This window comes from Barbus barbus (assembly GCF_936440315.1).
Source record: "Barbus barbus genome assembly, chromosome: 2".
Lineage (NCBI taxonomy): Eukaryota > Metazoa > Chordata > Actinopteri > Cypriniformes > Cyprinidae > Barbus > Barbus barbus.
This window is the reverse complement of record NC_136730.1, coordinates 23,016,136-23,043,660: the sequence shown is the minus strand read 5'-3', so window position 1 is coordinate 23,043,660 and position 27,525 is coordinate 23,016,136. Positions and strand designations below refer to the sequence as shown.

General features: G+C 36.7%; 1 protein-coding gene across 2 annotated transcripts; it reads right to left on the bottom strand.

The window, feature by feature from the left end:
• On the bottom strand, positions 1 to 27,525 carry LOC306884859 (rhophilin-2). 2 transcript variants are annotated; one of them, XM_079441085.1, is made up of 15 exons: positions 27,316 to 27,525; positions 20,408 to 20,523; positions 15,879 to 16,007; positions 11,318 to 11,393; positions 10,782 to 10,859; positions 10,519 to 10,643; positions 10,001 to 10,167; positions 9,121 to 9,308; positions 8,313 to 8,469; positions 7,677 to 7,796; positions 7,379 to 7,573; positions 6,761 to 6,807; positions 4,282 to 4,428; positions 2,638 to 2,796; positions 1 to 1,771 (listed from the first exon to the last, which is right to left on the bottom strand). In XM_079441085.1, exons 1-15 carry the CDS (start codon positions 27,382 to 27,384, stop codon positions 1,529 to 1,531), a joined length of 2,016 nt encoding a protein of 671 aa, XP_079297211.1. In that variant the 5' UTR covers positions 27,385 to 27,525; the 3' UTR covers positions 1 to 1,528. The 2 variants fall into 2 exon arrangements, with proteins under 2 accessions (XP_079297211.1, XP_079297210.1); XM_079441084.1 differs by having other exon boundaries at positions 20 to 1,771; positions 6,731 to 6,807.

Here is a 27,525-nt window from a genome sequence, read left to right as displayed (position 1 = left end):
CACAATAATAACAGCCACTGCTTTGACCCCTTATTTTATTTAGATCAAGATTTAGATATACAACAAAAGTAGGCAACAATTACATTTCAGACAGACGTCACAATCCAGACATTTCCTTAGACATATCACAATGGTAATCCGCATAAATTGTCGACACAAAAGCAAAGAATCTAGAAATCTGCTTCACCTTTTGTAACAAAGTTAGAATTTAGAGCACCGATGCCGATTCTGTTCCCACCCCAAAGAAAAGCACTGTGAACCTCAACTTTTTCAAAGAATCATTAATATGTAACCTTGCAATGTCAACATTCTCTCGGAACGGTGTTCGCCATTATAATTCCGAATGTGGCACTTGCAGAAACATAAATGGATAAGATACATTCATTGGCAATAATAAAATATTTACAAGGAGCGGAGATCCACAGTTAAATAAGCTTGTGTCAGTGTAGACTGTGGTAAGGCATTTTAAAGGCTTCTGCGAGGCAGTGTTTTCTACAAGTAATGAAAAGTTAAATATTGTCAAAGATATATGAAAAAAACCTTGCCATCTGTACTTTCTGAGCTATGCAATATAAAGAGAACATACACCAAGTAACAGAAAAAAAGACATGTAGCCAAAAAAACAACCCATGATTATATACAACAGGTTTCACAATACAAAACCTACATACTTCTAATACTTAAAATGAATACATACGTTTAATAGATATTTTTTCTCTTTATTTTGCAGATAAATTATTTGATTATCAAATGTGTATAAAAATCTACTTTGTAGACGGTGAAATATTCCAACACTGAAGAAAGTGCTAGGTAAAACACATGGAACAAAGGTTAAATAATAATGGCATTTGTATTCACTGCTATATTTTTATCCTTCTTGCTTGAATTTGGCAATACCTTTAGGCTGTCCACAACTATAGAGTCCTATCATGGTATTTCCCTTCAGTGTATGTAAATACTTGAGTTACACAAAATAATATTACGGTTTGTATAGACATTCCTGGGGCAAAAGCTATTCACTGTCCTCGCCTACATTTTGTTCCTCTACTACAGTGATTGACAGAGATAGAATTCCATTGTGAAGATGTAATATCATCACAGAACCCTGTTGTATTGGTCTGTATGTTAGCTACAGGCTTTGAGGAGGATGCCTGTCTGTGCCACCAATTAGTGGAATTTTCCAAAAAAGAAAAGAAAAAAATCCTTCATCACACCATTTAACCATTCAATACAAGAATAAAACAAACAAATAATAATAATAAAAATACTCTGAGCAGCATACACTGTTTTTATCTACTGATTCGTTAAAACACATTTTCTCCTTTAATTTATTTGAGATTTTCTAAACAACCAAACTAATGAAGGAATAAAAGTATAGTTTACACCTGTGTTTATACTGTAGATCTGTGCAAAATGTACATTTTCATCTGTAACTAATTTCAATCTTTCTAAAAAATCCCTCTCACTTTTCTTGTGATATATTGTGTTGTTACACCATCAGCGTACGAATAAATCCAGTTTTGTGTGTTTAGTAGAGGGCACTTTCATTATATGAGCTGGGATAGGTAGGGCAGGGTCTGTTCCAGGGTCCGTTGTAATCTGCATTGGGCAGACTCAGCGTACTACCGCTCTTCTGCTTGTTCTTGAGACCCCAGCTGAGGAATGATGGTTTTTTTGCCACCTTGCGAGACTTCTTATCATCCTCATCATGAGCCAGGCAGATCATGGAGTAGGTCTTCGGCAGACCGCCGTATGTAGCGCTCTTGGTGGGCTGTAGAGATACAAAGAGATGAGAGGTGCTTAAACTCTTAGCAATGCTTGATCCGAATTCTCAAATTAAATACTAACCTGACATCTCCACACCAATATAGTTTTCCTTAAGCAAATAATTAATACACAAACTCTGCTATCTACAGCAAACTTAAGATCACAATGACTAAAATTATGTGTGAACTTGTAAGGGTTTCAGTTACACTGTGATACAAACCTGGATACATTAGGTGAGCTGTTTTGTTGATTTAATGAGAATGTAATCCTATTATGAGTTAATCTTCAGTCTATCATGCTTTCGGTTCTACTGAGGTTTTATTTGCCTGATTACACACAGTCTATCAACCCACAAATATTCACAAAAAAACAACAGCAAAACACTTAAATGTGAAAAAGCGATTTCACGTGGCAGACATGGATCTTACAACCTTGTCAAAAATAGCTTATGAATCCTGACTGACAGAAACATTAGAGGTGTGTTCACTGGTGAAAAGAAGGTCACGTATAATCAGGAATGTTGGATACCATCGAATGTATATAAACAATTAAATGGATTTCACAGGGACATACATTGTGAATATTGTGATGATATTAATGTGGTTTTTATTTTGTTATTAAAGACTGTGAACTAATTCTTGGTAAAAGTTTAATATTTTTAAATGCAGTCTCTTATGCTTACCAAGGCAGCACTTGATTTAAAAAAAAAAAAAAAAAAGGAATTTTACAATTTAATTTATTTCGGTGATGGCAAATCTGTATTTTCAGCAACCTTCAGTGTCACATGATCCTTCAGAAATCATTCTAATATCCTGATTTAGAAAAAAAAATCATCAACAATGTTGAAAACCCTGAAACAAATGGAGTTACCATTGGTTGGCTGCTGCTATCCAACATGCTGACCACTCTGATGTTGACGCCCTCCTCATCCACATCCTTTAAAAGCTTCATAACATCACTCACTCCCATCCATTTACACTCTGTGTCACCCACAGCAACAAGGTAATCTCCTTCTTTCAGCCCTTCAGCCTGGTGATGCAGAGATAGTGGAGAGAAAAAGAAACAAAAAGGAAAGACAGAAAAAGGTCAGAGAAGTAAATCACGCCCTGCAAGAGTGGCGCTTTGCCACTTCAGATATTTATGGTATGAGTTTATCGGCTCAACCACACTGCTGTTACCATAGAGATCAGCTCCGAGAGGACTCGCTCATGTGCTCCAACAAAAATGAGGGGTTATTTGTGGGAGACACACAGCTGCCTGAGACAGCTTGAGACTCATATGATCAAAAACAGGTGCAGTGGGTGTGGATAAATGTGTGTGCTTTGTTTTCATTCAATTGCTGTGGTCAAAGATTAAATCTTCTGCCCTCAGCTTCAGGGACATTTACACGTATGCAAGGGAGATTAATCGAAACAGGATAAATGTCATGACAGTTATCTGGTTCTTTTTGTTCTTCTCATTAAGGCAACACCGTATTTATTATTTGCAATAAAACAGAGGGGGAGGGAAATGTTTACACAAGGACAAAACAGTTCTTCAAAATAGCTTGTGTTCCACATAGACCAAAAAAATCATACAGGTTTTGCAAAACATAAGGAAGAGTAACAAATCTTTATTTTTGGGTGAACTGACATTATTATGGCCCTATGAAATCTTTATTTTTCCCCAAATTCCTTCCCAAATTCCCAAATTAATTTTTCATGACTCTATTTAATTTTTTTTCCAGTTGTATTTTTCTAAACTCTGCTTTAATGGTTAAATTAAATTTTTATAATCAAAAATCATGTCTAATTAATTGAATTTCTGAAGCCTATAATATTAAAAGGCAATTTATTAAAAGTAAAAAAATAAAATTAAGGCCATATGAAATGTTTTTTTTTTGTCAAATTCAGTTTTATTTTTACCAAATTCTGTTTTCCATTCATTTTAATGGTTTCATTAAATATTAATAATCAAAAGCATCTCTACTTAATTGATTTTATAAAAAAAATTTTTTTTTTTTTTTTCCAAAAATACTGTGTTGTGTATTTGCATTTTTCTGCTAAATAAATTCCGGCAAATCATTTTTCTGGTAAATGTTCCTTTGAAAATAGTGTTTTAATAATTGTATTAGTTGTAGTAGAACTACTATCATTACATTAATAATATTTCTGTCACGAAGTGACTCTCAGAGCAGTTCGAGACTGTGAGTACATGACCGCAAACTGAGGCGGCAGAGGCTGAAAACACTGCGAGCATCACGCATCACTTCAGTACGTGTGTAGCAAATAAAACCGCGCACCTGTGCAAAAAGACTGCATTTATCATTTTAATCCATCCTTCCTGAATTAAAGAATTAACTTCTTTTATCAAACAAAACAAAAAACAGTAGTGGGAGTATACATATTCCGTGTTATACAGTAAATTCCGTTTTTAGGACTGGATTCCGCGATTCTGTCCACGTTTTCTGCATCGGGGAAATCATAGGGCCCTACATTATTGTGTTTGTGCCTATGTCTGTGTGTAAACACTCACCGCTGCGGGACAAAGGGGATCCAATGACTGTATCTGAACCGGTGCATCTCCCTTCAGAGTGAATCCGAGGTCTCTGTCCTGCAGTCTCAGTCTGATGGTTCGCGGGGCTGACCATCTCTGTTTTGCTGAGAACACTGACAAAGGCCCCTACACAACACAAATACAACACTAAATCACTATAGCAACTCACCAAATTCAAAGACACGGGGTGTTTTTAACTTGCCACCCTGGACGTCCTTGGCTCCTGCTCAACATCCAAACATTTGGCTTACTGGCATGCTGACTTCATGCAGTAAATGCGAATGGAACTGCTCATATGCTGCAGAAAGTTTATTTAATATTATCATGAAAAGCACTGCCGTCTGAGGAGATGTTAAGGTTGAAGAGTTTAAGCCAGTGGTTCTCAACCTCAGGTTCCGGGGCCCACTATTGGGCCATGCCAGACTTCCAGGGGGGGCAGGAATACGATCTAAATTTAGCTAGAGGTACATCAGAATAGATAAGAGGCCCTTCAACCATCGTCTCAGACAAAGGGGGCCTTAAAGAAATAGTTCACCCTAAAATTAAAATTGTCCCTCATGTTGTTCCAAACCGTTTCTTTATTCTGTTGAACACAAAATAAGGTATTTTGAAGAACCAAACAGTTGTTGGTCCCCTTTTGTGTTCAACAGAATAAAGAAACTCATACAGGTTTGGAACAACATGAGGGTGAGTAAATGATGACAAAATGTTATTTTTTGGGTGAACTACCCCTTTAAAGTCAATATGCTTCAGAAGCACTAGTTTAAGGCGTACTCAGTATATGGTTGACCTCTGCCTCAGAAAGGCCACTCAACATGATTAAGGACTTGCAAATCTTACATGTAAAACTAAACTCCCGGTGTACTAAAGAAATGTAATTTCAAGTGAGGGGTCATTTAAAGTGCCCGTGGCAACTGCTACAGGATCACATCAGTGGTTCTTTGAACTCTCTGAAGGTCACTCAGACATCTGAAGGCGGTAAAACTCAAACATACGCTTCCATAAAACTAACCACATCATAAACTCTGCCTCCTTCACCTGAATTACCCTGCTCCCCACAGCCGGAGGGAACGGAATATATACGTCAATGTGGTTCTCGAATGTTCCAGTTCTGTACACCAGATTTACAATTCCAAGACTCTAGCACAGAGTCAAAATGATTCTTGTTTTTTTAATTTGACATAATTTACTGCAGATGAAATCTTGGTGTTACAGAAATCAAACCAAAAATAAAAACAGATTAGAGTCAATGACATGATACAAGTTGTCCTATAGTTAAAAAGTTTTTTGGATGAGGGCTTTGGTTAAACGTCTGAAATAAGGTTAACAAACTCAAGATATTTTCACATTTTATTATATAACATAAAATACATCAGTAATATGCCTCCCGTGATCTTTTTAAAGCCTTTACATTCCTTGAAAAATGTGGTTTCTAATAAGTGGCTACAGGATGTTGGGTACATTAAATGTCATCATGCTGAACAGGAAAGGTCATCTACTCGCTAGTTTGCTTTTACAGCCTCATTGTGTTTATGTTCAAGCTATTCTAAACCAAACTTTCTATCTTGTAGATTTTAAAGAACAATTTAAAGTCTTCAGAAGCTTAGCGATGGTGATCTTTAAGTCATGAGACCATGGAATAGTTTACTTAGCCTTTTACTTTAGCGGATTGTATTTAGGCTTCAAAACTTGTAAAAGTTGCGTTCACTTGTGAAGATTATCTTGAAAAATCAAAACAAAACTTTGCTGGTCGCAGAGCTTATTATTCTACAACAATACAAAATTTTACACTCTTTACATAAATGTATCCATCCTATAAACGTAATTTCTCATAAAAACTAATGTTTTTAGGAGGAATCAAGTTTAAAAAACATTTTAAAATGTAACAGCACATCTCCCCTCAACAAGCTTTTCAAGAGGTATTTGTCTGAGGACAAATAGCGAAAGTTGTGCCAACATTCAATACTTATTATTAGGAGTTTGTTTAAACCCCAAATACAATGTATGAATCAAGTAATAGTGATGACGGTTGATTTGAGTTTTAGAAAGTTACAGTGATGTCATACCACTTTGAAATTCATGTTCAAATCAGGGTTATTCATATTAGTATTGTAAAAGGAGTATAAATCTCTACAGACTGACCAAACAGATTTCCCAAGAATTATAAATTACAACTCAGTGCCATCCCCAACTGCTTACAGTATTTTGGTTTTACAAATGGAAACTGGAATCTTGGATGGTTGGAGTTGTGGTCTGTTTAGCCAGTGTGTACAGATCAATCAACATGGGACTTTTCAACAGCACACATGCTCACAGAATACTTATGCAAAACTATTCTGTGTACTAAGAAATCCGCAAATTTGCAAGAGCATTCCTGTGCTGTGAAAGGAGCCTGAAATGTCTCTAGTAAAATTAGTAGCCCACATACCAGCCGCTGGAATAGGTCTTTGACTTTCACCTTGGTGGCAGTTGGAATCTCCATCTCAGCTTTCTTTTCTGTTTTAGCTAACAGAGGAGGAGGAAGACAGGGTTACTGCATGTTTACCATGTCAACTGAACTTGCATAACCACTGTGGTTCTCTACGGTAAGATGCTGGTTCTGTTCTGAGAATCTCATTTAGACCAAATCACAGAGTTTAAACTGTGATGCTCACTACTGCATATAGGTTACTTTTTAGATTTAAACCAACAAACAAACTATAACAGAACTTTCTACATAATGAGATAACACAATAGTCCAATCACATGATCAGGCGAGACAGAATTTTTGTTTATACCAGTAAATAACATGCATCAAATGTGCCAGGACACATCCGGATGCATTAGTGTTTATGATACAAATGCTTTATGCTTGCATGCATTTCTGACACACTACACTTTTCGCTCCATTGACTTCCATTCATACAAATGTGAGAGACAGGAAACACAAGCATGACGCTTAGCTGAATTAAAAGAACACAAATTTTAAACCTGCAGCGCTGCAGTGAAGTGGAACAGACTGCATATTTTTACATTTTGAATTATGAGCAGAAATTCTAGTGTGACCATTAATAACAGTTGTCTAGCTCTGACTTACAGATGATATCTGGTGCAAGCATGTAGTCTGTGAACTCTTCTTCCTTGTCATTTTGTTCAAACTTAGTAAGGGAGCGTTTGAGGCCAGCTTGTAGGATGTCGCTCAGGATGTCCAGTTTTTGCAGGTGTCGACAGCGAGAATGTGTGCGGATGGCCTCTTCGTGTCCCATGATGGAGCGTTGCAGATGAGCTTTCCCTAAACAAACAGACAGAAAATGTTATTTTAGTGTGCTTAAGTGGAATATCCACGTCATTACCCTCTCTGTAGCCTGACAGGTCTGTATGTAGAAGCCTCTTACCTATCCGCCTTCTCTCCTCCTTATCCTTCAGGATGTCGAGAGGAGAACGTCCCTCTGGCATGGCATCATATACTTGTGACAGAGTCTTCTCTTGCTTGTCCTCATCGTCACTGGGAGTCACTACACATGCATACACATAAATCAGCAATATTTAAAGCTTTGTTTTGCTCAATAAAACAGAAAACAAGCACATTCCTGTAAATTTCATCTCATTGCACAGAGGCCAAGTTAAATGTTATGGCATTTACACAACCCACTGTGTAATTTACTTCGTCTGTTGAGTCCAAATGAACTCCTTAACAGCTAAAACTGTCTGTCATGGGGGAGTGACTGCTTGAATAACAACAAGAATGTTACATAATCCCATTTGTTCTGGCATAGTCTATCAGAACACTGTCAAACGCAGCCCAATATACTAAACCATCTCTGCCTTTCTTCTGCCTCCCTATTTCCATCCTTAAAAAAACCCGCCTCAGAATAAAAGTCCATTAAAGCACTGATACCTGAATCCTTAACTCTCCCAAGGAAAAGGAAACAATTTCTATGAATGAGACACAAAGGTAACCTTTTAAAGGTTCTAGTGGGCTGTCAGCCAATGGGAATTGGCCAAGAGCTGTGATCGGGTCCTTGACTTACACTGGTGGTCCAGCAGAGCGGTGGAGACAAAGTAATGGGCAAGAGAGTTGTAGTGATTGGTCTTCAGCTCAGACATGGTGGTCCAGAAAAAGGGCACATTGTTCTTAATGGGGGTCTGAATCATGGACTGGTGAACTTCATTGTAGGTCTCCCCCACCTGAGAACAGAAAGGAGAGAGGGGTAAATGTCACAAGCACTCCGGACAGAGGTGTAAGTGTAGGCTTTGAAACAGACCCGCATACTGATAGGATCAATAGGTCATGTATTGATATGTATAAATGTCCCCCCATACAGAGTTCCCAGCTTGAATTACAAAAGAAAGAACATTCAAAAAATACATTACAGCAAATTGTTAGATTGTTTTTTTAGAACACAATAGTCATTGGTCTGTAAGATTTTTAAATGTTTTTGAAAGAAGTCTTTAAATGCTCACCAAGTGAAATATTATTGAAACGAACAATAACTGTTTTGTATTTTCATATATTTTATACTGCATTTTAAGTGATGTCAAAGCTGAATTTTCATCAGACATTACTCCAGTCTTCAATGTCACATAATCCTTTCAGAAATCATTCTAATATGCCAATTTGGTGCTTAAGAAACATTTTATTTTTTATAAATGTCGTTATATGAAAATAGTTGTGCTGTGTGTGGAAATTGTGTTGCATTTTTTCCAGGATCCTTTATGAATAGAAAGTTTAAAACAAAAAATGTATTTGAAATAGTCTTTACGGTCCCTTTTGATTAATTACATCCTTGCTTAACTAATAATAACTAATTACAGTAATATCACAGATTTTTATAATACCTTGGCAGCCTCTTGGGCTATTCTGAGCAGGCTGAAGAACTCATTTCGGATTCCTGGAAGAGTAATATGCTCAAACAAACACTCCTGCGCCTGTGCTAGCATCAGCCGGATCAACATGCTCAGCATAGCTGGGCTCATATCATAACTGGGAGTATGTGTAAATGATTCCTTCAGGTAGTGCAGCACACCTGCATCAGAACATAAACAAACAGACAGAATTTTATATTAGAGCATGCATCAGTCCCCTTATATTTGCCTTCAACTTCAGCGGAGTGTAAATTAAATAGAAATGTAAACTGAAAATTCTAGATAATTTAAACTTCCCGACATTATTTGGCATATGTAAAAAGCACTGTCATTTCCTCCTTTTACTACTTCTGCAAACACATCTCAGAGATAAAAAAAAGACTTGTAAGACAATGTGTCAATCAATCTTTGTCATAATCAAAACCACAAAAGGAGAGAGAGAGAGAGATCATATTTGGTCCTTCTTTCCGGTGGAGATATACAAAACATTCGATGTGATGAAAGACAGCGGGGTTGGCTGTTTTGATAGCTTAAGGAAGCCAGCCAAATCTCTCTTTATGCTGCTGTTATTTTAAGGACTAACACAAGCCACTGAGTTCCCATGAGCCTTTGACAGATCTGCTGTTGAGGGGGAAGAATTGCATCATGTTCACTCCACCTAGAAATACATCCAGAACCCGAATACACGGTCTGTTCTCATGATGCAGGAGTTCATCCACAGTTCATCACAGGCTGTTCTGGATACATTCCTAACCTTCTTGCAAATTTATCTAAATCTGTACCACATTACCAACGTTCCAATCTGGTTATGTGCATTTTTACTGGTCAAGTGCATCTACTTAAAACCTCTCACCTGCAGATTTCTGGAAGGCAGTGATGGCGTCCTCGAGTCCAGCTTGTGTCTGTCTGTCGGCTCGGGTTCCAATCTGGGAGTATAGAGCTGCCATGTTGAAGAGTATGCTGGCTTTCTCCAGAGAGATGTTCTGCTGGCACACAGGTACACCGGTAAAAGAGTCATACCTGCATAGGCACAAAAAATGTGTTAAGACAAAACCACAGGTTATCTCATTTTTACTTTGATTACATATGCAATGCTGAAGTGCATACTGTAGCTTTATTCATAATTCAGTTACTTCTCTCCATTTTAATTTGCTTTTTTATAATGACATTCTTTCATTTATCCACTTATCTCCTTTTGTCGCTATGGTATAAACGAAAGAAAAAGCTGATGTATTAACATAGAAACAACAATGGCAGCCTGACAACCCAGTCAGACCAGTTGTGTGTTTCCTCTGAATGAGTTGTGATGTTTACAGCTAAGACAGTGGTGTAAAATGTCATTACTGCTGGTGTGGGTGAGATGCAACCTACCATGTAAAGAAAATGCCAATTTGGCGTGTAGGAGAGAAGAATCGAGTCTCTAAGAAGGAAAGTTGACTGAAGTAGTTGGCAAGCAAATCTACACCAGAAGGATTACGACTGGGGGTCCGACAGGCCTAAAACACATTTAAGTCAGAAACTTCAATAAGAAAGATCTCACTGGTTAGCCATGTGTATTTTAACCTGCTTTCTGTAAGTTTGTTTCTTAGCAGATGCATTTTTATCCTAAATAAACAAAGAATCGAACATCTTACCTGTCTCAAGTCCATCAGGTCATCAATCTCATCCTGAAAGTTTGAGCCGTCTTCACTGTAGTGTTCCAGGATGAAGTCCTGTATAAAAAAATAAAAAATTCACTCTCTGTCAAAGCAAACACAAAAAACGCCAGACAGTCATGTATTCACAGGCCTGTTCTCCTTGCTAAACTTGTCTGTAGTGAGAAAACAGACATTACAATGACACAGTGTCATAGATTCACCATGGCCATGTCATTACAGTTCGACTAAATTACAGGTTGGAAGCATACCAAACGCATCTGATTGATCCTCGTCTCTCAACAAACATCTCAACACCCACTTATTTCTAAGAGAATAAGGGGCGTACATCAAACACCACTGTAGACTTCCAAAACCACAATTAAAGTTTTATTGAGTCTTTGGCTTCCTTGTTTATTATGCTGTGACCTACTTTCCATTTTCCTTTCGAAAAGCTTCGAGACTCTCAAAAGTCACCTGACTGAAGGCCTGATAACTGAAGTAAACATTGAGGGGGCGCTGTGAAAGAAACTGACCTTGAGAGCAACTGAGAAATCCACATCCTTTGTCTCCTTCAGTCCCAGAGGGATGAGTGGGATGCTGGATGTCTCTCTGTGAAATCAATAAAAAGACAGATTAGAAATTAAATTTAGAAAAACCAAGATGACATGAGAACACTTTCAGTAAGAACGAATAAGACTTAAGTTCCTTCTGTAACACTTTAGTATAGGGACCAATTCTCACTATTAACTAGTTCCTTGTTAACATGTCTATTATTAACATATTGGCTATTTATTAGTACTCGTAAAGCACACATTCTGCATGACCATATTCTACATCCATCATCCTACCCGATACCTAAATTTAACAACTACCTTACTAATTATTAATAAGCAGCAAATTAGGAGTTTATTGAGGCAAAAGTCGTAGTTAATGGTTTGTTAATAGCGAGAACTGGACCTTAAAATAAAGTGTAACCGTTCTTTCTTAGGCCAGTGATTCAGCAAAACCAGACTTCCTACTCCCTGTGTGACTCAGAACTGAGACATGCTTGCAGGGGCAAGTGAATGTGACCCCTGTCACACATTACTAATACTACAACAATTCTATGCCAGTTTCAATTCTCTCTAATCAGCTGATACCAGAGTAGAAGATGGTTTTCAAATAAGTATACTGACCTATTTACATTATAGTAAAATATTGAGTATTAAAAAAAACTTAACCTATCCTTACCCCGAGAAAGAGGTGTGTGTGTGGGGGGGGGTACGTTTTTGTGTCAAATGAGGACATACATTTGTATAATGAGACAGGTATGACACAGGTATTACAAGGTGAATGTGACTTTTCAGGACATTGTCCCATGTCCCCACTTTTCAAGACACTTATAAATCATACAGAGTGAGTTTTTTGGGGGGAAAGTTGAAATGCAGTCTCCTGTGAGGGCCAAGTTTAGGTGTAGGGTTATAGCACATACAGTTTGTACAGTATAAAAACCATTACGCCTAAGGTTTGTCCCCACTTTTCACAAAAACAAACGTGTGTGTGTGTGTGTGTGTGTGAGAAAGAGTCTGCTATATTTTTGTTGATCACACTTAAGTATGTGATTATACAGAATACACAATACATTTATGTTTGTGGAGTCACTGCATTATCTACCAAGCTTGCACTGGTGGGGCATTAGCTCAGAGCAGTCTGTGTGAAGACAGACGAGAGAACACTTGAGTGTGAGCTGATGAGAGGCAGTCTGGGTCTGTCCTGATTAAGTCTAGGTGACAGATAACAGTTCAGCCCTAGTGTGGTTTGGGGAAATATTTGTGAGAAATATTACTGGATCAGAGGAAATGACAGAGGAAATATCACTCATGCTTCAAGGAGATGCTGAAATAAGCAAAATACTGAAAAGAAAACACTAAAGAAAATCAATAGAGCAGAAAGAATATGTAATACTTTCTCAACATTGGTTAATGAATTTGTTATAATGAACTATGATAATTTTACAGCATTTATTAATCTGGGTTAAACTGGTCTCTTATATACACTACAATTCAAGTTTAGGGTCAATTAGAAATAATTAACAATAAAATAATTTTTACTGAAAATTGACAGTAAAGACATTTATACAAAATATACTTTAAATAAATGCTTAAATTTCCTATGAATCAAAAAAACAAATAAAACAATGTACTGCAGTTTCCATAAAAATATTAAGCAACACTGACTGCTGAAATCAGCATATTAGAATGATTTCTGTGACTCATGTGACACTGAAGATTGGAGCAACTGCTGCTAAAAATTCAGCTCAGAAGAATAAATTACATTATAAATTATACATTAAAATGGAAAGTCATTTTAAATTATAATATTATTTCACAACATTACTGTTTTTACTGTATTTTATTCAAATAAATGCAGCCTTGGTGAGCATGAGATAATTCTTTAAAACCCCAAACTCAAAACTTAAAAAGCGTACATAATTTGTGGGTTGTATAAACTGACATTGCCTAATGCATTATATATAAACATTGTTCATTCTTAGTTCATGAAAACAAACTGATGTTAACAAATCTAACCTTGCTGTAAAGTGTAACCAAGTAATTGACTAACACACAAAGGAATGGTGGATGTTCAAATTCTGGTACAGATTACTTGCAGGTCTAGATATAAGATCTCATTCTCTAGGAGTTTGAAATAAACTTGTTTCCAGTGTGAAAGCAACAAGTGTTTGCATTGAATCACTCATCACATCTTGCTGACAGCCGCCATGTTCTGCACTACTGTAAGTAATGAGAACTTCAAGAATGGAAAACTAATCAGGTTGCAGAGAACATTCACTGCAATGAGACACAGAGAACAGAAGACAGGTTTTGTTCCTCTGCGCACTTCAGACCATGAGAAAAAGGTTTGTTTCAAAAACAGATAGAGAGGGATAGAGGGGGTGTAGGGGCTTGAAAAAAAAAAAAAAAAAAAAAAAAAAAAAAAAAACCGAAAGAATGCAGTTCTGTCCTTTTACTGACACACACACACACACACACAGAATAAGCTGGCAGCCAGGTGCACATTGTGTGCAGCTACAGGAAGACCTTGTCCTGTTCGGATTTCTTTTCATGAAACACAGATGATAACACCGCACCAATGGGAATATTCCTTTTCTCACACTCAGTCACACATAGGAGGTGACAGGCTTTGTTTGTTTAACGTTGTAGGATTGTAGGTGGGGGAGTGAATAAGCAACACTCTCTCTCCACCCTCAACACCACGACTGAGGTAAGACCCTTGAGCAAGGCGCCGAACCCCCAACTGCTCCACGGGCGCCGCAGCATTGGCTGCCCATTGCTCTGGGTGTATGTTCACTACTGTGTGTGTGCACTTGGATGGGTAAAATTCCCAAAATAAGTACAAATTCCGAGTATGATTCAATCCAAATAAACATATTACAGAACATCATACTGTATAGCCTAAGAGAGCAAAATTCTATTAAACAATATATAAATAACTAAACTATAGTTCTGCCAAACGGGACGGTTCACCCAAAAATGAAAATCAGATGTTTTTCCAAAATATAATTTTTGGTGTTTTTGGTCCATGCAAGGGGGTGTAGTATTGTTTTGAACCCCATTGACTTTCATCACATTTACTTTGTAATGTGAAATTTATTAGCAATTTCTGAGTTAAAATAGTTTAAGGAAGGGCAAGTAACACATTGAATTAAATTTTGAAGTAGAAATACTGAAATAGTATTTTCTTGTAAAACATACTCTAATAATAATTTTTTAATTTATCTTTGATTTGAATTTTTTTTTATAAGTGTATGGACAAAAACAGTTAAAACATTCTTCAAAATATCTTATGTTACCTTTCCATTTTTCCATGTATTTTCCATATTTTCATTTTGAGTAAACTAACCCTTTAACCCATACCGTACTTTTACATTTAAAAAAAATAAAGAGTGCTTGTCTCATGTTTACAACTTTGCAGTGAGTTGTAATTAGCGATGTAGGTCAGGGGTTCAGAATCAGGTACATATGTCTGCAGGAGGTTTTTCTGGTTTACTATGAACCCCCCAGGTACAGGGGATAAACACTCTTTCATTAGTGCTTGGCCCAGAGGAACAAACTCATGGCTGTAAGACTCAACCTGTTATGAAGCTAACGCTGATTAAAAAAAAAAAAAAAAAAAAATAGGCCAGCACAGATTAGTTACGCAGGGTTTGAGCTGAAAATATGGCTGAGCTGTCTCAGAGCAGAGAAAGACGGCTGTTTTCGTGCAGATGGTGAAGCATGCCAAAGACACTCAAGGGTGCATACACACTCTCACTCACAGTGGTCTGAGAGACAAAAGAGGGCTTAGAGAGGATTTAAAGAGGACAAGAATCCAACAGTAACCAAGGAAACACACTCAAGGTCTACCAAATAAACAACATATACACAGCGTGACAGTCACAAAAGCATGACTGCAGCACCATTATTGAATATTTTCATATAGTGGTTCCCAACCTTTTTTTCACTAATTTGTGCAGCTTCTAATCTCCAAACAATTCCATTATTTTCCTTCAGTTTACTCAAAGTCTGCAAACAGGGAGAGATTTCTGAAACTCAAAGATCTAATGACTAAATTCAGGAAATTTATTTGCAGACCTACATGGAATTTCCAAAAAAGCTTAGCTGATTCCGCAAAATTCAAACATCTGTCATTCACAAAATTCTAAACATCCCATGGCCCTTCCGTGTTTTTTAATGAATTAGTTTGACAATTTTGATGATGCTTTTAACTATCAAGAATCATTGCAGTTCTCTCAGTTCTGTTTAACAATTATTAACCATATTTAAATACATTCCACATAATTTACTAGGAGATTAGTACAGAAAATGTGATAGTACAAGGCAGTGAACAGAGGTGTCTGCTCTTATATTATTCTGTACACACCCCTTACATTCCTGGAACACGTCGGGGAGGCTCCGTCTGTCCAGATGAAATGGACGTGTGATTAAGTGTAGGAGTAGTAACTGTGCATTCTGTCTCTAGAATGGATCTTAATCTGACTTGAGTTATGTTCTCACTGTATCTTTCTTCATCCTAATCAGTGCTGTGTGTACTTACTGTGCGTTCTGATAAACTTCCACTGAGCTGTTGAGTCCTTCCAGCTGCTCCATAAGAAGCTGCAGATCTGAGTTGACATAACTCAACTCCAGCACCACCTGCTCCCGAACCTTATTATTGGACGTCGCCCTTGAAAGAGAGAAAAAGAGAGGATAAGCTAAGGCCACATGCAACTAAGTTCACAACACGGGACAAGTGCCATAATTTTAATCAGTTTGAAATGTACAGAAACAACAGTACAGAAGGAAGAAGCTGATAAGACTGGAGTCTTTGTTATTTTTTGTGCTCCCAAGCACATGATAGAAATAAGTGGTGAGTGGGCAGTACAGCCACGTTTGTCAAAGAAAAGCTTTAGTATTCAACTGCACATATAAAATATACACTAAATATAAAATGGAAATATGCCCAACTACAGACAATCAATAAAATACAAAACCTTATAGAGGCACAGAGGAACATCTGCATAGCGACCCTGTTTTATCGGTGACTGCTATTCTAAACTCTAGGCAATGGGAGGAAGCAAGGTGAAGGAGAATCTGAGACTTCTGATCCTTTATTCAAACAGGCAACATCACACTTGTGCTAAAACTTTTAATCACTGTCTTCTATTTTAATCACATACCTTGTGGTTCTCAAACATACTCATCTGAGGGGAAAAAGACTACCAAAAATCCTTATTATAAAATAGTATATGTAATGCTATACTAATCATAAATATGTATTTATTTGTACAGCACTGTAATAGCTTCAAACAAAAACTCAGCTCAAAGTGCTCTACAATGAAAAAGCATTACAAAAAGTACTTTATACTGATATAGATGGAGAGCAAACAAAAATGTGACATTAAAAATAAGTAACAAAGAAACTTTTATTGTTAATATTGTTAACAATATTGTTATTGATCTTGAAAAACATAGCAAAGTAGAAAAATTATTAGAAAAAAAACCTAAATTGTAAGATGAGGTTAAGATGAATATTTCATGAGTATTCCATCTGTTACTGTACATGTAATGACATTATTATTTTAGCTCATCACGAGGACATAATGCAGATCAGGATGTTCTTTAATTTTAAAGTAAATATAACTTTAATGAGCCATGTTTGTTTTGTTGAATACCTAAAACGTCTCTCACTGATGGAAGCACACGGAAATGTCAACAGAGAGTGGAAGATTACTTGAACCTTTCTAAGCTTTTCACATTTTCTATTAATAATACAGTGGTGCAATTTTAACAGCAGAAGGGGTCAGAAATGTTTTAAAGACCTCATGAGGTGTATTATTCTGTACACCAACTCAGAGTCACGTTGGCAGGGCGGGACCCCACAAAATTAGCACTCAATGAAACCGGTCGGGCCTGTGAGCTCACTCAAACAAACACACAAGAATGTGGACTACAGCCGCTTAGATCTGAGAGAAAGCGACACACAGAGAGAGAAAGAGAAAAACATTATGGAAAGCATGTGGTGGTGGTGGTGGTGGGGGGGGGGGGGGGGGGGGGGGGGGTTAATAAAAGCAGACGACTTCCTTACAATTGATCTATTATGTGGCTATCCTTTCTCCCATGAAGCACAAACCTCTGAGATCCAGATCAGCTCTGACGATAGAGCAGCTATGAATGGAAGGTAAAGAGATTGTGCAAGCATCCACCCCATCCCAATATTAATGAGCTCAGGTAACCAAAAACACTCAGACATCCGGCTCTAATGAAGGGCTATAAAACGGACTCATGTATATTATTACAATACATGCCAGGCCTTCTTTAGATCTGAATCACACATTAAACACAGAAGCATTTAGAGTGCTTGATTGAACTATTAACAGAAAGATCCTCAGGCAGCATTTGCATGTATGTGTGAGAGACGCACTGCCGTCCCTCTCAAACAGCCTCATTTTAACTGCTTCTGCTGACATGTTTTTAAGAGAGCCAGCGTACGTGTCTGCGTTGACTTGTTAAACAGGATGACAGAAGGCCTCAGGGCCATTTGCAAACACATCACAGAACTGCAATGACCTCACTGGTGTACCTATCACAACAGTCAGCTGCTGACTAGCAGGAATTTCATTCCATATAGAAACATTCCTTTCTAATTAAAATCAACAAACCCTTGTATCTGCTTGGATCCAGCCTTGTTTTTCACCAAGTTTCAGCCGACTCACAATAAACCAAACTGCAGCCAATGCCAGATGACAATGACTCGACAAATAGCCCAAACATATCATTAACCCATGGAGAGAAATAGAACAGAGAGTCACTTATTGTTCTAATAAGATTTAAAGTGTCCAATTGAGTGTTTAATCTTATTATTATACATTACTGACACTCTATCCTCCAATTTGATACTGTTAAGTGCTTTGACACAATCTGTATTGTTAAAAGTGCTATATAAATAAAGGTGACTTGACTTAAAGCCACTTTGACGTCAACGCCAATCAAATGCTTCGCTCCGAGGACCAACCCAGCAGGTGTGTCCTTCAAAACCATGGAGACAACAGACACACTTAACGTTCCCATGGAGACAGGGTTGTCCAATGTTACAGCGTGTGCTAGTCGTAAAGGGAAAAACGTTGGCAGCTTTTGAGAGAGGTAATACATAAGCTGGAGTTTTCACAACAAGACGCAACAGCAGTTCTTTAAACTTCACAAATACCTGTCCTTTCTGACTGTCTGCACTGGTATGAATGTGGGTGTTTGCTGATCAGATTTGAATGTTTCCTGTCGGCTTGTGTTTCATTTATATGAATGTTTCCTTGAACAGAGCCGATACAAATCTGGCAGACAGTCTGGTAGTAATGGTCAGTTACAAATCAGGCAAATTATATTCTACAATCCAAAGTACAATCAGAGCTTCCTTGTCCTTTAAAACAGAACATTACATTTTCTTCACATAATTTGCATTAACATTTAACCAGGGATGAACTGAAATTTCAGCAGCTGAAAGAGAAATAAGGACAAAATTTGCTCAAACAAAACACCGTTTAAACATTTGAGGTCAAGTTGAGATTGAAGTTTTTTTTAAAAGAACTTAATTTTATTCAGCAAGGACACTAAATTGATCAAAAGATCAAAGGCTTTTACATTGTTATTTTTATTTGAAATAAATGCTATTCTTTTGAACTTCAAAGAATTATATCATTGCGCAATATTTTTTTGTTCCATTGCGCAATGGAACAAAATATAGCCAACACAATAAATCAGTGCAAATAGTTTAAATAAAATTCAAATAGTTTTCAGTTTACACATCTGTTAGGCTACGTTTACACTAGTGCGTGTTCGTTTTAAAACGCATAGCTCAGACAGGATCATCAATTCTATTCATTTATTCTAGGTTGTTAAAGACTTCAAGAAATTGAACATTTTTATCCACTTTCATAAGTGGGTGTTTTATTTTCTTTCACCATATGTTTTATTGTTATTTAATTCAGTGTTGTAGTATGTCTAATTATTTGAATTAATAAAAACAACTTAGTTTATTCAAATTTATTCTTAAAATAGCCTTATGAAATGTTTTCTTTTTCCTCAGAAATTCTGTGTTCTGTATCTGGTTTTCAAATGAAGGCATAAAACATTAATTTAATAAAATGTATCGAACTCGATACCCAGCCCTATTATTAACGTCATTTCAAAATTCAAATTGGTTCATTGTAGAAAGGCATTTAACATTCTGTAAATAAAAGTTTTGATGTCTAATTTGTATGAAACTCTTCTTCCCCTTGACGTGCTACAAGACACCAGAAAGGTGACACTAAAAAAATATTTGCATTATACTTTGCACAATTTTAGTCAGACAGTTTTTTCCTCTCTTGTCTGGATCAGCTATAGTAGCATGCATGCCTGACCGGCGGTTACCATTCAAATCAGTGCCAGCATTTCACAGTTGACAGATGGCTGCTAGAATTTTTGAAAACTACTTGCATGCCAAATTTTTCTAAGCAAAGCAAGTTATATTTGAGTTTAAGTTATTATGGTTACAGGTTAATGTCCTAGCAAGGATTCTATGAGCTTCACGGGTATGAGGTCTGAAAAGAGAAAATCTCATATAGCATTCCAAGTCTCTTTAGTCATCAGCTTTTAACAAAGGCTCAATGTTACTGTGTCTATCAACAACTCCAAATCTAAAGGTAAAAATGCACACCTGACTGCCAGATCAGAGTGCAGATGAGCTCCAAACATTTGTGTCAGCACACACACACAGAGAAATAATTTGATGACAAGTTAGCAGCAAGACGTCTGGCTGAAACCTAATTGCACAAAGAGCAGAGCATTCCTTTATAACAGGGCAGTGATTCACCCGACACAGCCAGTGCTCTGAGGTCCAGTACCAGACACTTTAAGGCAGATGCTGTTATGTAACCAAAGAAAAACTATCAATGAAAGACTATGGCACCTTCTTTAAAAAAAACTTGGTTGGGTTTTTAGGGAAAGGGTTCCTGCATATGTGTGCATATCCACACATAACATGCAAGGTCAGGGTGATGAATGAGCATTTGCTCTTGTGTTTGTGTCCACACATAAGAGTGCTTGACTTACTTGAGAAGGTTCTCCGCTCCAGCTCTCATCCTCATCTGCTTGATGATTTGCTGGTTGAGAAGCGCTCTTTCATTCTGCAGCTTACTGCGGCCTGTCTGTGCAAATGGATTACATCCCTGTCAGAGAAAGAGAAGGAAAAAGAGATCAACAACAGCTCGCATGGTTTTTGTGGCAAGGGCTCCTCATTGACAACTAATCTAAAATGAATTTACTGCCTGTTGTGAACATTCTTATAAAGCATTACATTGTGCCTATAAATGATAAGCACACAAGCACACACCAGCCAACACATACACCTTGTAATGTTTTTAAGGTGTGTCATACCCAGTACATGACGTAACAAGATCAATTTCATACCCAAACACACCTATAGAGAGTATCTGTCATAAATCTGATAGCTGAGGGAGGAGGTCTGATTTATAGGAGACTGTTTAATCTAGGCGTTTAATCAATCTAGATGTTTAAAATAGCAAACCTCTTACTGCTCTAATCTTGACATTCCATAAGAGCCTACAGTCAAAATGTACCGTCTACTTCTGAAAGCAGGTCAACTTGCTATGACATAATTATTCTTCTAATGTCTTTAGTTATCGAAAACTGATTGTTTGATTGTTTGCTTGTGTGAAAGGCAGATGTCAAAAATCAGGAAAGTCAAACTAGATATTTTATGGTAATTTACTCTTTAATATGTAAAAGTAGATACTGATGTTCACACAGTTAATGTTTTGGACTGATAAGTGTACTAAATGTGTGCTCACATTTTTCACAAATTACAAGTTTGAAATCCAGTGGTCTCAATAGGAATCTGTGCGACCTGGAATTTCATTCAAACTCAAAAAAGTTTACAATGGGTTCGAGTTGCTCAACTAATTTCCCACATTGGGCAAAAAAAAACTACATGGTTTGAAAGCAACCTCTGTGTCAATGGTGCTTCATGCATTGATTTTCTATACTATTAAAAATGGACAATGGACCTTTTTTGATCATGAAATTAGCCCAAATACGATTGCACTAACAGGTGTGATGTTCATACAACTTACAGTGGGAGTACAAATAGACTCTGTATGCACACATGACCAAAGTCAATCCTATTTTGCATCCGTGCAAAAGCCGTGAATAACATCTAGAAGTACACTGACAATGACTGAAGTAAATATCAAAGATGGTGACTTTCATAATACCAGAAAGTCTTATTTGACTAAACATTATTTTATAACACCTACAATCAAGGATTATCCATCATATCTTAATTATTGGACTGTGGCGTTCAAATACTTAATTTGTAGGTGCAGGTGAAAACAGCTCTGGTAAAAGACAGACAGCAGCTACAGTACATCTAAAGTTTCAGATGACACACAGCTCATATCTCCCTCTGAATAAGCTACCAAAACCCCACGTGAAAAAACCCCTGCACACTTGAGACACGAACATGTGCAGTGCAGAGTTCCTCTCGTATTGTATGACATGACAGACCACTAGCTGCCCAGTGCGGTTTTGTTCTCACGATACAGCTTGACTGAAAATTCCAACTCAATTACATAATTTGCTTGTCACTTTTGTTAACAACCGGATTGAGTGTGAAAGTAGCAATCTGAAACTAAATTAAAACCATAGTCTGCTGCAGTGTAAACATGGGCTGTCTCAATACATGCAAAAGTGGTTGTCAAAGGGTCCCATCTACACATTCTAGAACATTGACCAGGGCAATGTTTAGCCAAGCAGAACCAAAGAGCTGCCAGTGCAACTGCGTTCCACACTCACAATCACACAATTACCCCTCAACTAACAATTCAAACAGAGCAGAAACAAGGTCCTAATCAAACCAGGGCACAAATGAGACAGAAAACAGGGCCTCAACTAAGTTGTATAAGTGTTCAACATTATGCAACTGTATATGGCAGTTATCTGCACAAATATGAGGCCACAGTAACAAATGTTAATTTCTATTTTCAGCCATGAAAATAAATAAATGTGCCACTGACTAACTGCTCTGCTTCTGCTTTGGGGTAACAAAGTTAGGCTTCAGTAAACACTCATTAAAGAGTTATGCAACAGAAAGTGTATTACATTCTGATCAATGATTCATTTTTGTTAAGACACACTCTTTCCATTGTTGGGTGCTGTTTGATCACTTTACTCATTCTGTGTAATGCTGCACAGAAGCCATGTTATAATAATCGTAAAGCTCTGAACAGCTTCTCATGCCTGTGCTGGGACATGAAATTGGAGCATCTGTGTTTCATTAATGTTTGTGGTTTGGCTATGCACTTTCACTGGGCAGATGCAACGTTAATAGTAGGAAAACTGGAAAAACATGCTGAATCTGCAATTCAGTTTCTCCAAGCAGCATAGCCCAAGCAGGATCAGCTCAGGCGGAACTGGACCAAAACCACATCACCACTCTGAACCAGCCCCCACGTGGTAACCGGCCTGAAATCTTCTCGCTGCAAACGAAACGATAATGCGACAAATGAAAAGGAGACACAAGTCCCGAAATGTCCCGAACAAATACAACTATTTCCAGCAGCAGAAAAAAACTCAAATCCAACCATCCATGCGGTAAACATATTTGACCACAAACCCAGTCTGTGGTTCATTTTTCTGTTTCACTCCATGTTTCATGTAAAGGGGACTTCAGAAAAACATTTCAAGAGAAACTGTAGAAACTGATCACTCTACTGGTCCAGTTTGACATCAAACTAAGACGACGACGAAGAAGCCCTGAACAACAAAACCCAATAGATCCTCTTGACACAAAAAGAGGTGAGATCAAGAATGGGCCTCTTCAGCTGCCATTCACACTGACAAAACAATCCTGAGGATAAAAGATCCAGGATAAACACCAGAAACATACCACTATTTACTCTTCCAAAGTCCAAAGTAAACGCATACAAGCACACACTTCAGTCAGTTTCAGTCACGCACTTCAGGGTGGACTGTACAAAAACTTTTATTTACAAACACACGGAGCCAACTTCACCATGACCACGGCGTCTGAATATAATGAAATCATTTATCAAAATGTAAGATAAGAAAATGCCAGAAACAACTCCTTACAAATAATTCACTGTATTAACCACAGTTTCCACCAAAACACAGCAACAGTTCAGCAAAAGATAGCAACGTAATAATTCTTGCAAATTCATCCATTTTTTTCTAAATTTGTATGAATGTACTGTAATGTGCTCAGGTGTGTGTTCCTCCTACCTCATACCAGTCCAACATACAAGTCTTTTGTTTATTGTCATTTTATTTATTTGTTTATTGTGATTTTAACCTTTTGTTATTTTAACTACAGTCAATCGGTACTGTCAAATCGTTTTAAGTTTAACCCCTTTTTGCACATAGTCTACATTCACTACATTGACTTCAACTTGCACTGCGTTATTTGGAGGACATCACTGACTGGGCAGGATGTGGAATCTCACCTGAGATTCCTACGATGGCCATTGGTGTTCAAGCCGGGGTTAACTGTGGTTTGGATGTGTTGCCGGAGTGTATTAGAGGAGTTTCCACGACTCTACACCGTGAATCAGCCGTCAAAACTTGAAAAATTGCTTATGGACTCAAATTTAGACTTCTTGTGTTTGTCTGAAACGTGGCTTACTAAAACGTTTCCTAGTGCATCTTTAGCAATGCCTGGGTATAAATATTTCAGACAAGATAGGAAAAATGGCAGAGGAGGAGGGCTTCTTATCTATATTAAAAAATATAAAACTTTTAATCTTTTAACTGGAATATCAGATCACAATTTAATACTTGTTTCAAGGAAGCTGAATAAGAATAGATTTGTATATCATAATACTAATCAGAGTAACCAGAATTATTCATATAGAATACCAAAAAAGGATATGAGTGCTTTTGGAGAAGAGCTTGGACAAATTGATTGGCAATAACTTTTATCTTCTGAAAACCTGGATACTGCACATAGAATATTTATTGAGGAGCTAAAAAATGTAAGGAATAAATATACAAAACTAGTCAGAAATAAGTCTAGAAAGAATAATTTACCATGGATTAATGAACAGGTATGGATGCTTATGAAAAAGCGTGATATTGCCTTAAAAAAAGCTATAAAATCTGGTTTGCAACAAGATCGACTTCTTTTTAATAGTTTAAGAAATAAGGTAGTTAAGAAGACATTATGGCAGGCTAAGGCACAATTTTTTGTTAATATTTTAAATGAGGCTAAAGGCAATAGTAAAAGGGTATGGCAAACTATTAATAAATTGATAAAGAAACATTAAATCATGTAATAAATGTTTAGAATTGGATTTTAAAGGAAGTATAGTTGATCAATCTGACAAAATTGCTGATGCGTTTAATAATTACTTTGTTGACTCAGTTCAAACTTTGAGTGATAAATTTGGAATAAGACAAAGAAATTAAATCGGTGAATTTAGAAAAATCTGCATTTCATTTGACAACAGTTACAGAGAGTATAATTCAGAATATTATAAAAGATTTTAAAAATTCCAATGCCAAAGATATAGATGGTTTAGACTGTAATTAAAAAAATAAATAATAGTGATATCTTTTTAGCACCAATTGCTCATTTTGTGAATTTATCAATTACACAAACTACATTCCCAAGTTGTTGGAAAACGGGGTTAGCTACCCCAGTTTTTAAGACAGGTGATCCAACTAATGTGGTAAATTATAGGCCGATTTCAATTATATCAGTAGTGTCTAAAATAGTAGAAAAAGTAGTAACTGATCAAATTGTGAATTTCGTAGATATACATAATTTATTGTGTCCTATGCAATTTGGGTTTCGCAAACAGCATTCGACAGAAACTGCTGTATGTTATTTTATTGAGCAAATTCGGTCAAAATTAGATAAGGGTGGGGTTGTTGGTGCTGTGTTCCTTGATTTACAAAAGGCATTCGATACACTAAATCACAATATTTTATTATCTAAATTATCATATTTTAATTTTTCAGAAGATACAATAAAATGGATTGAGTCTTATCTTACATCAAGGAAACAGTGTACCCGGATTAATACATACATATCTTCTTTACGAGATTGTCCCACAGGGGTTCCTCAGGGGTCAACCCTAGGGCTATTACTCTTTAGTTTGTATCTGAACGATCTTCCAGATGTTTGTCCTGATGTGCATATTCAAATGTACGCAGATGACACTGTGATTTATGTACAGAACAAAACAAAAGAAAAGGTGGCACAAAAATTATCTATTGCAATGGCAAAAATTTTTGATTGGTTTACTCAGTGCTGCTTAACAATAAATGTTCGTAAAAGTGCATGTATGTATTTTAAAATTAAAAAGGAGGAGGTCCAACCAGCTATATTAGTTAATGGTGAAAAATTACAAATTGTACCAGATTTTAAGTATCTTGGAGTTATTTTAGATTCTCATTTGACATTTGAAAAGCATGTTCGAAAAATAGTTTGTGCAGTGTCACCTCAACTTAGAAATTTTAAATTTATACGGAGTCAACTTTCAATAGAAGCCTCAAGAGTTTTTTTAATTCTTTGATCTTTTCTCATTTCTCTTATTGTATTACTTCATGGTCGCAAGCAGGAAAATCTGCTCTTAGACCTTTATATATTTTGTATAAACGTGCTCTAAAAGTATTCGATAGGAAACCTTGCAGGTATCATCATTGTTTGATTATTGATAAGTATAATTTTTTTACTTTTGACAATTTTATTGCGTTTTATAATTGTTGTCTAATGTACAAAATTGTTAACAATCTTGCACCCTCACCCTTAAAGGAATTAGTTTTTTCTTGTACTGAATATATAAGACAAACTATAGAGCTTCATCTAGAGGTGATTGTGCAGTGAATTTTAGAGCTACTGATTCTGGTCGTTCAGCTTTCTCTGTAAGGGCTGTTAATAACTGGAATAATTTACCAATTACTATTAGACAGTGTTCTACTTTAGCACACTTTAAGCTACATTTGAAATCATGGTTAAAAACGAGTCAGGTGTGTGACCATTGAGGATTTCTGTCTTTTTAATGAAATTGAGTTGTAAAATTGTTATAATTGTTTGTAGGATGATGCTTTGTATTATTTATAGGGGATATTTTGTAGAAATTTGGTTTGTAGTTTCTATGTGAGAAATCATATTTTTTATGTTAAATTTTGGAGGGATTTTACTGTAAATGGTATTATACTGATGTTTTTTGTCACATAATTTGTTTTGTATTCTCCTGCCCAGGGACAGCAGATGAAATTTAGCTCTGTAGCTAATTCTGGGGCAGTTTTCGGACTGTCTATTGTCCCTGTCAAATAATGAATTAAAAAAAATAAATAAAAAATTGTAAATAACTGATTACAATTATAATTTAAATTATTGTTTTAATAATTAATAACTATAGGATTTCTCGTCCAATTAATCAAAGAAATTATCGACATATTAATCTATTGTTAAAATAATAGTTAGTTGAACCTCTACTATTAAAATCACAAATTACTAAAAGTTGTGACTGCATTAACAATACCTAAAGTCATTTTTGTAGCTAAGGAGCGTTGATGTAAAAATATTAAATAGCCTAAATATTAAGAAGCCAAACGAAGATGGTTTAACAGGGTGAATAAAATACAAAAACCAAGGGGAAACTGAACCTTTAAAGGAGAAAGTCTGAAGTCTTTCGCTTGGCATTGTTTGTGGGCATCAGAGCATGCCCCGCAGATGTGTGCTCATCTCCAGCAGATCTCATTACAAACACCTAACGAAGAAGATGCCTCGTCCTTCACTTCTATCGACACTTCAGGTCTTAAAACTCGGGAATTAACTAAAAATTAGTCACGTGTCTTTTCAATACAACGCTAGCAAAACAGCAGTGATGTATCCATCTAGACGGTGACCAATAAAAAGTCCTGATGAACTTATCATCACCTCCCGAAACATCGAGAAAAACGGAAACGAAACTGACCTTTTTGAAGTAGCCCCTCTCCACCGGTCCGTTGGACTCGCAACCATTAGGAATAAGAGTGTCCGTCATTTCTGAATTCTCAACCGACTGCCTCGATGAAATTCAGAAAGGAGAAGTCGTTGCTGCAGCTCAACAGGTGTGTATCTCTAAGGAACTCAAGTGTCAGATGTCTGTTGATGATCCAGTGTTGTGCACACTCTCCTAATCATC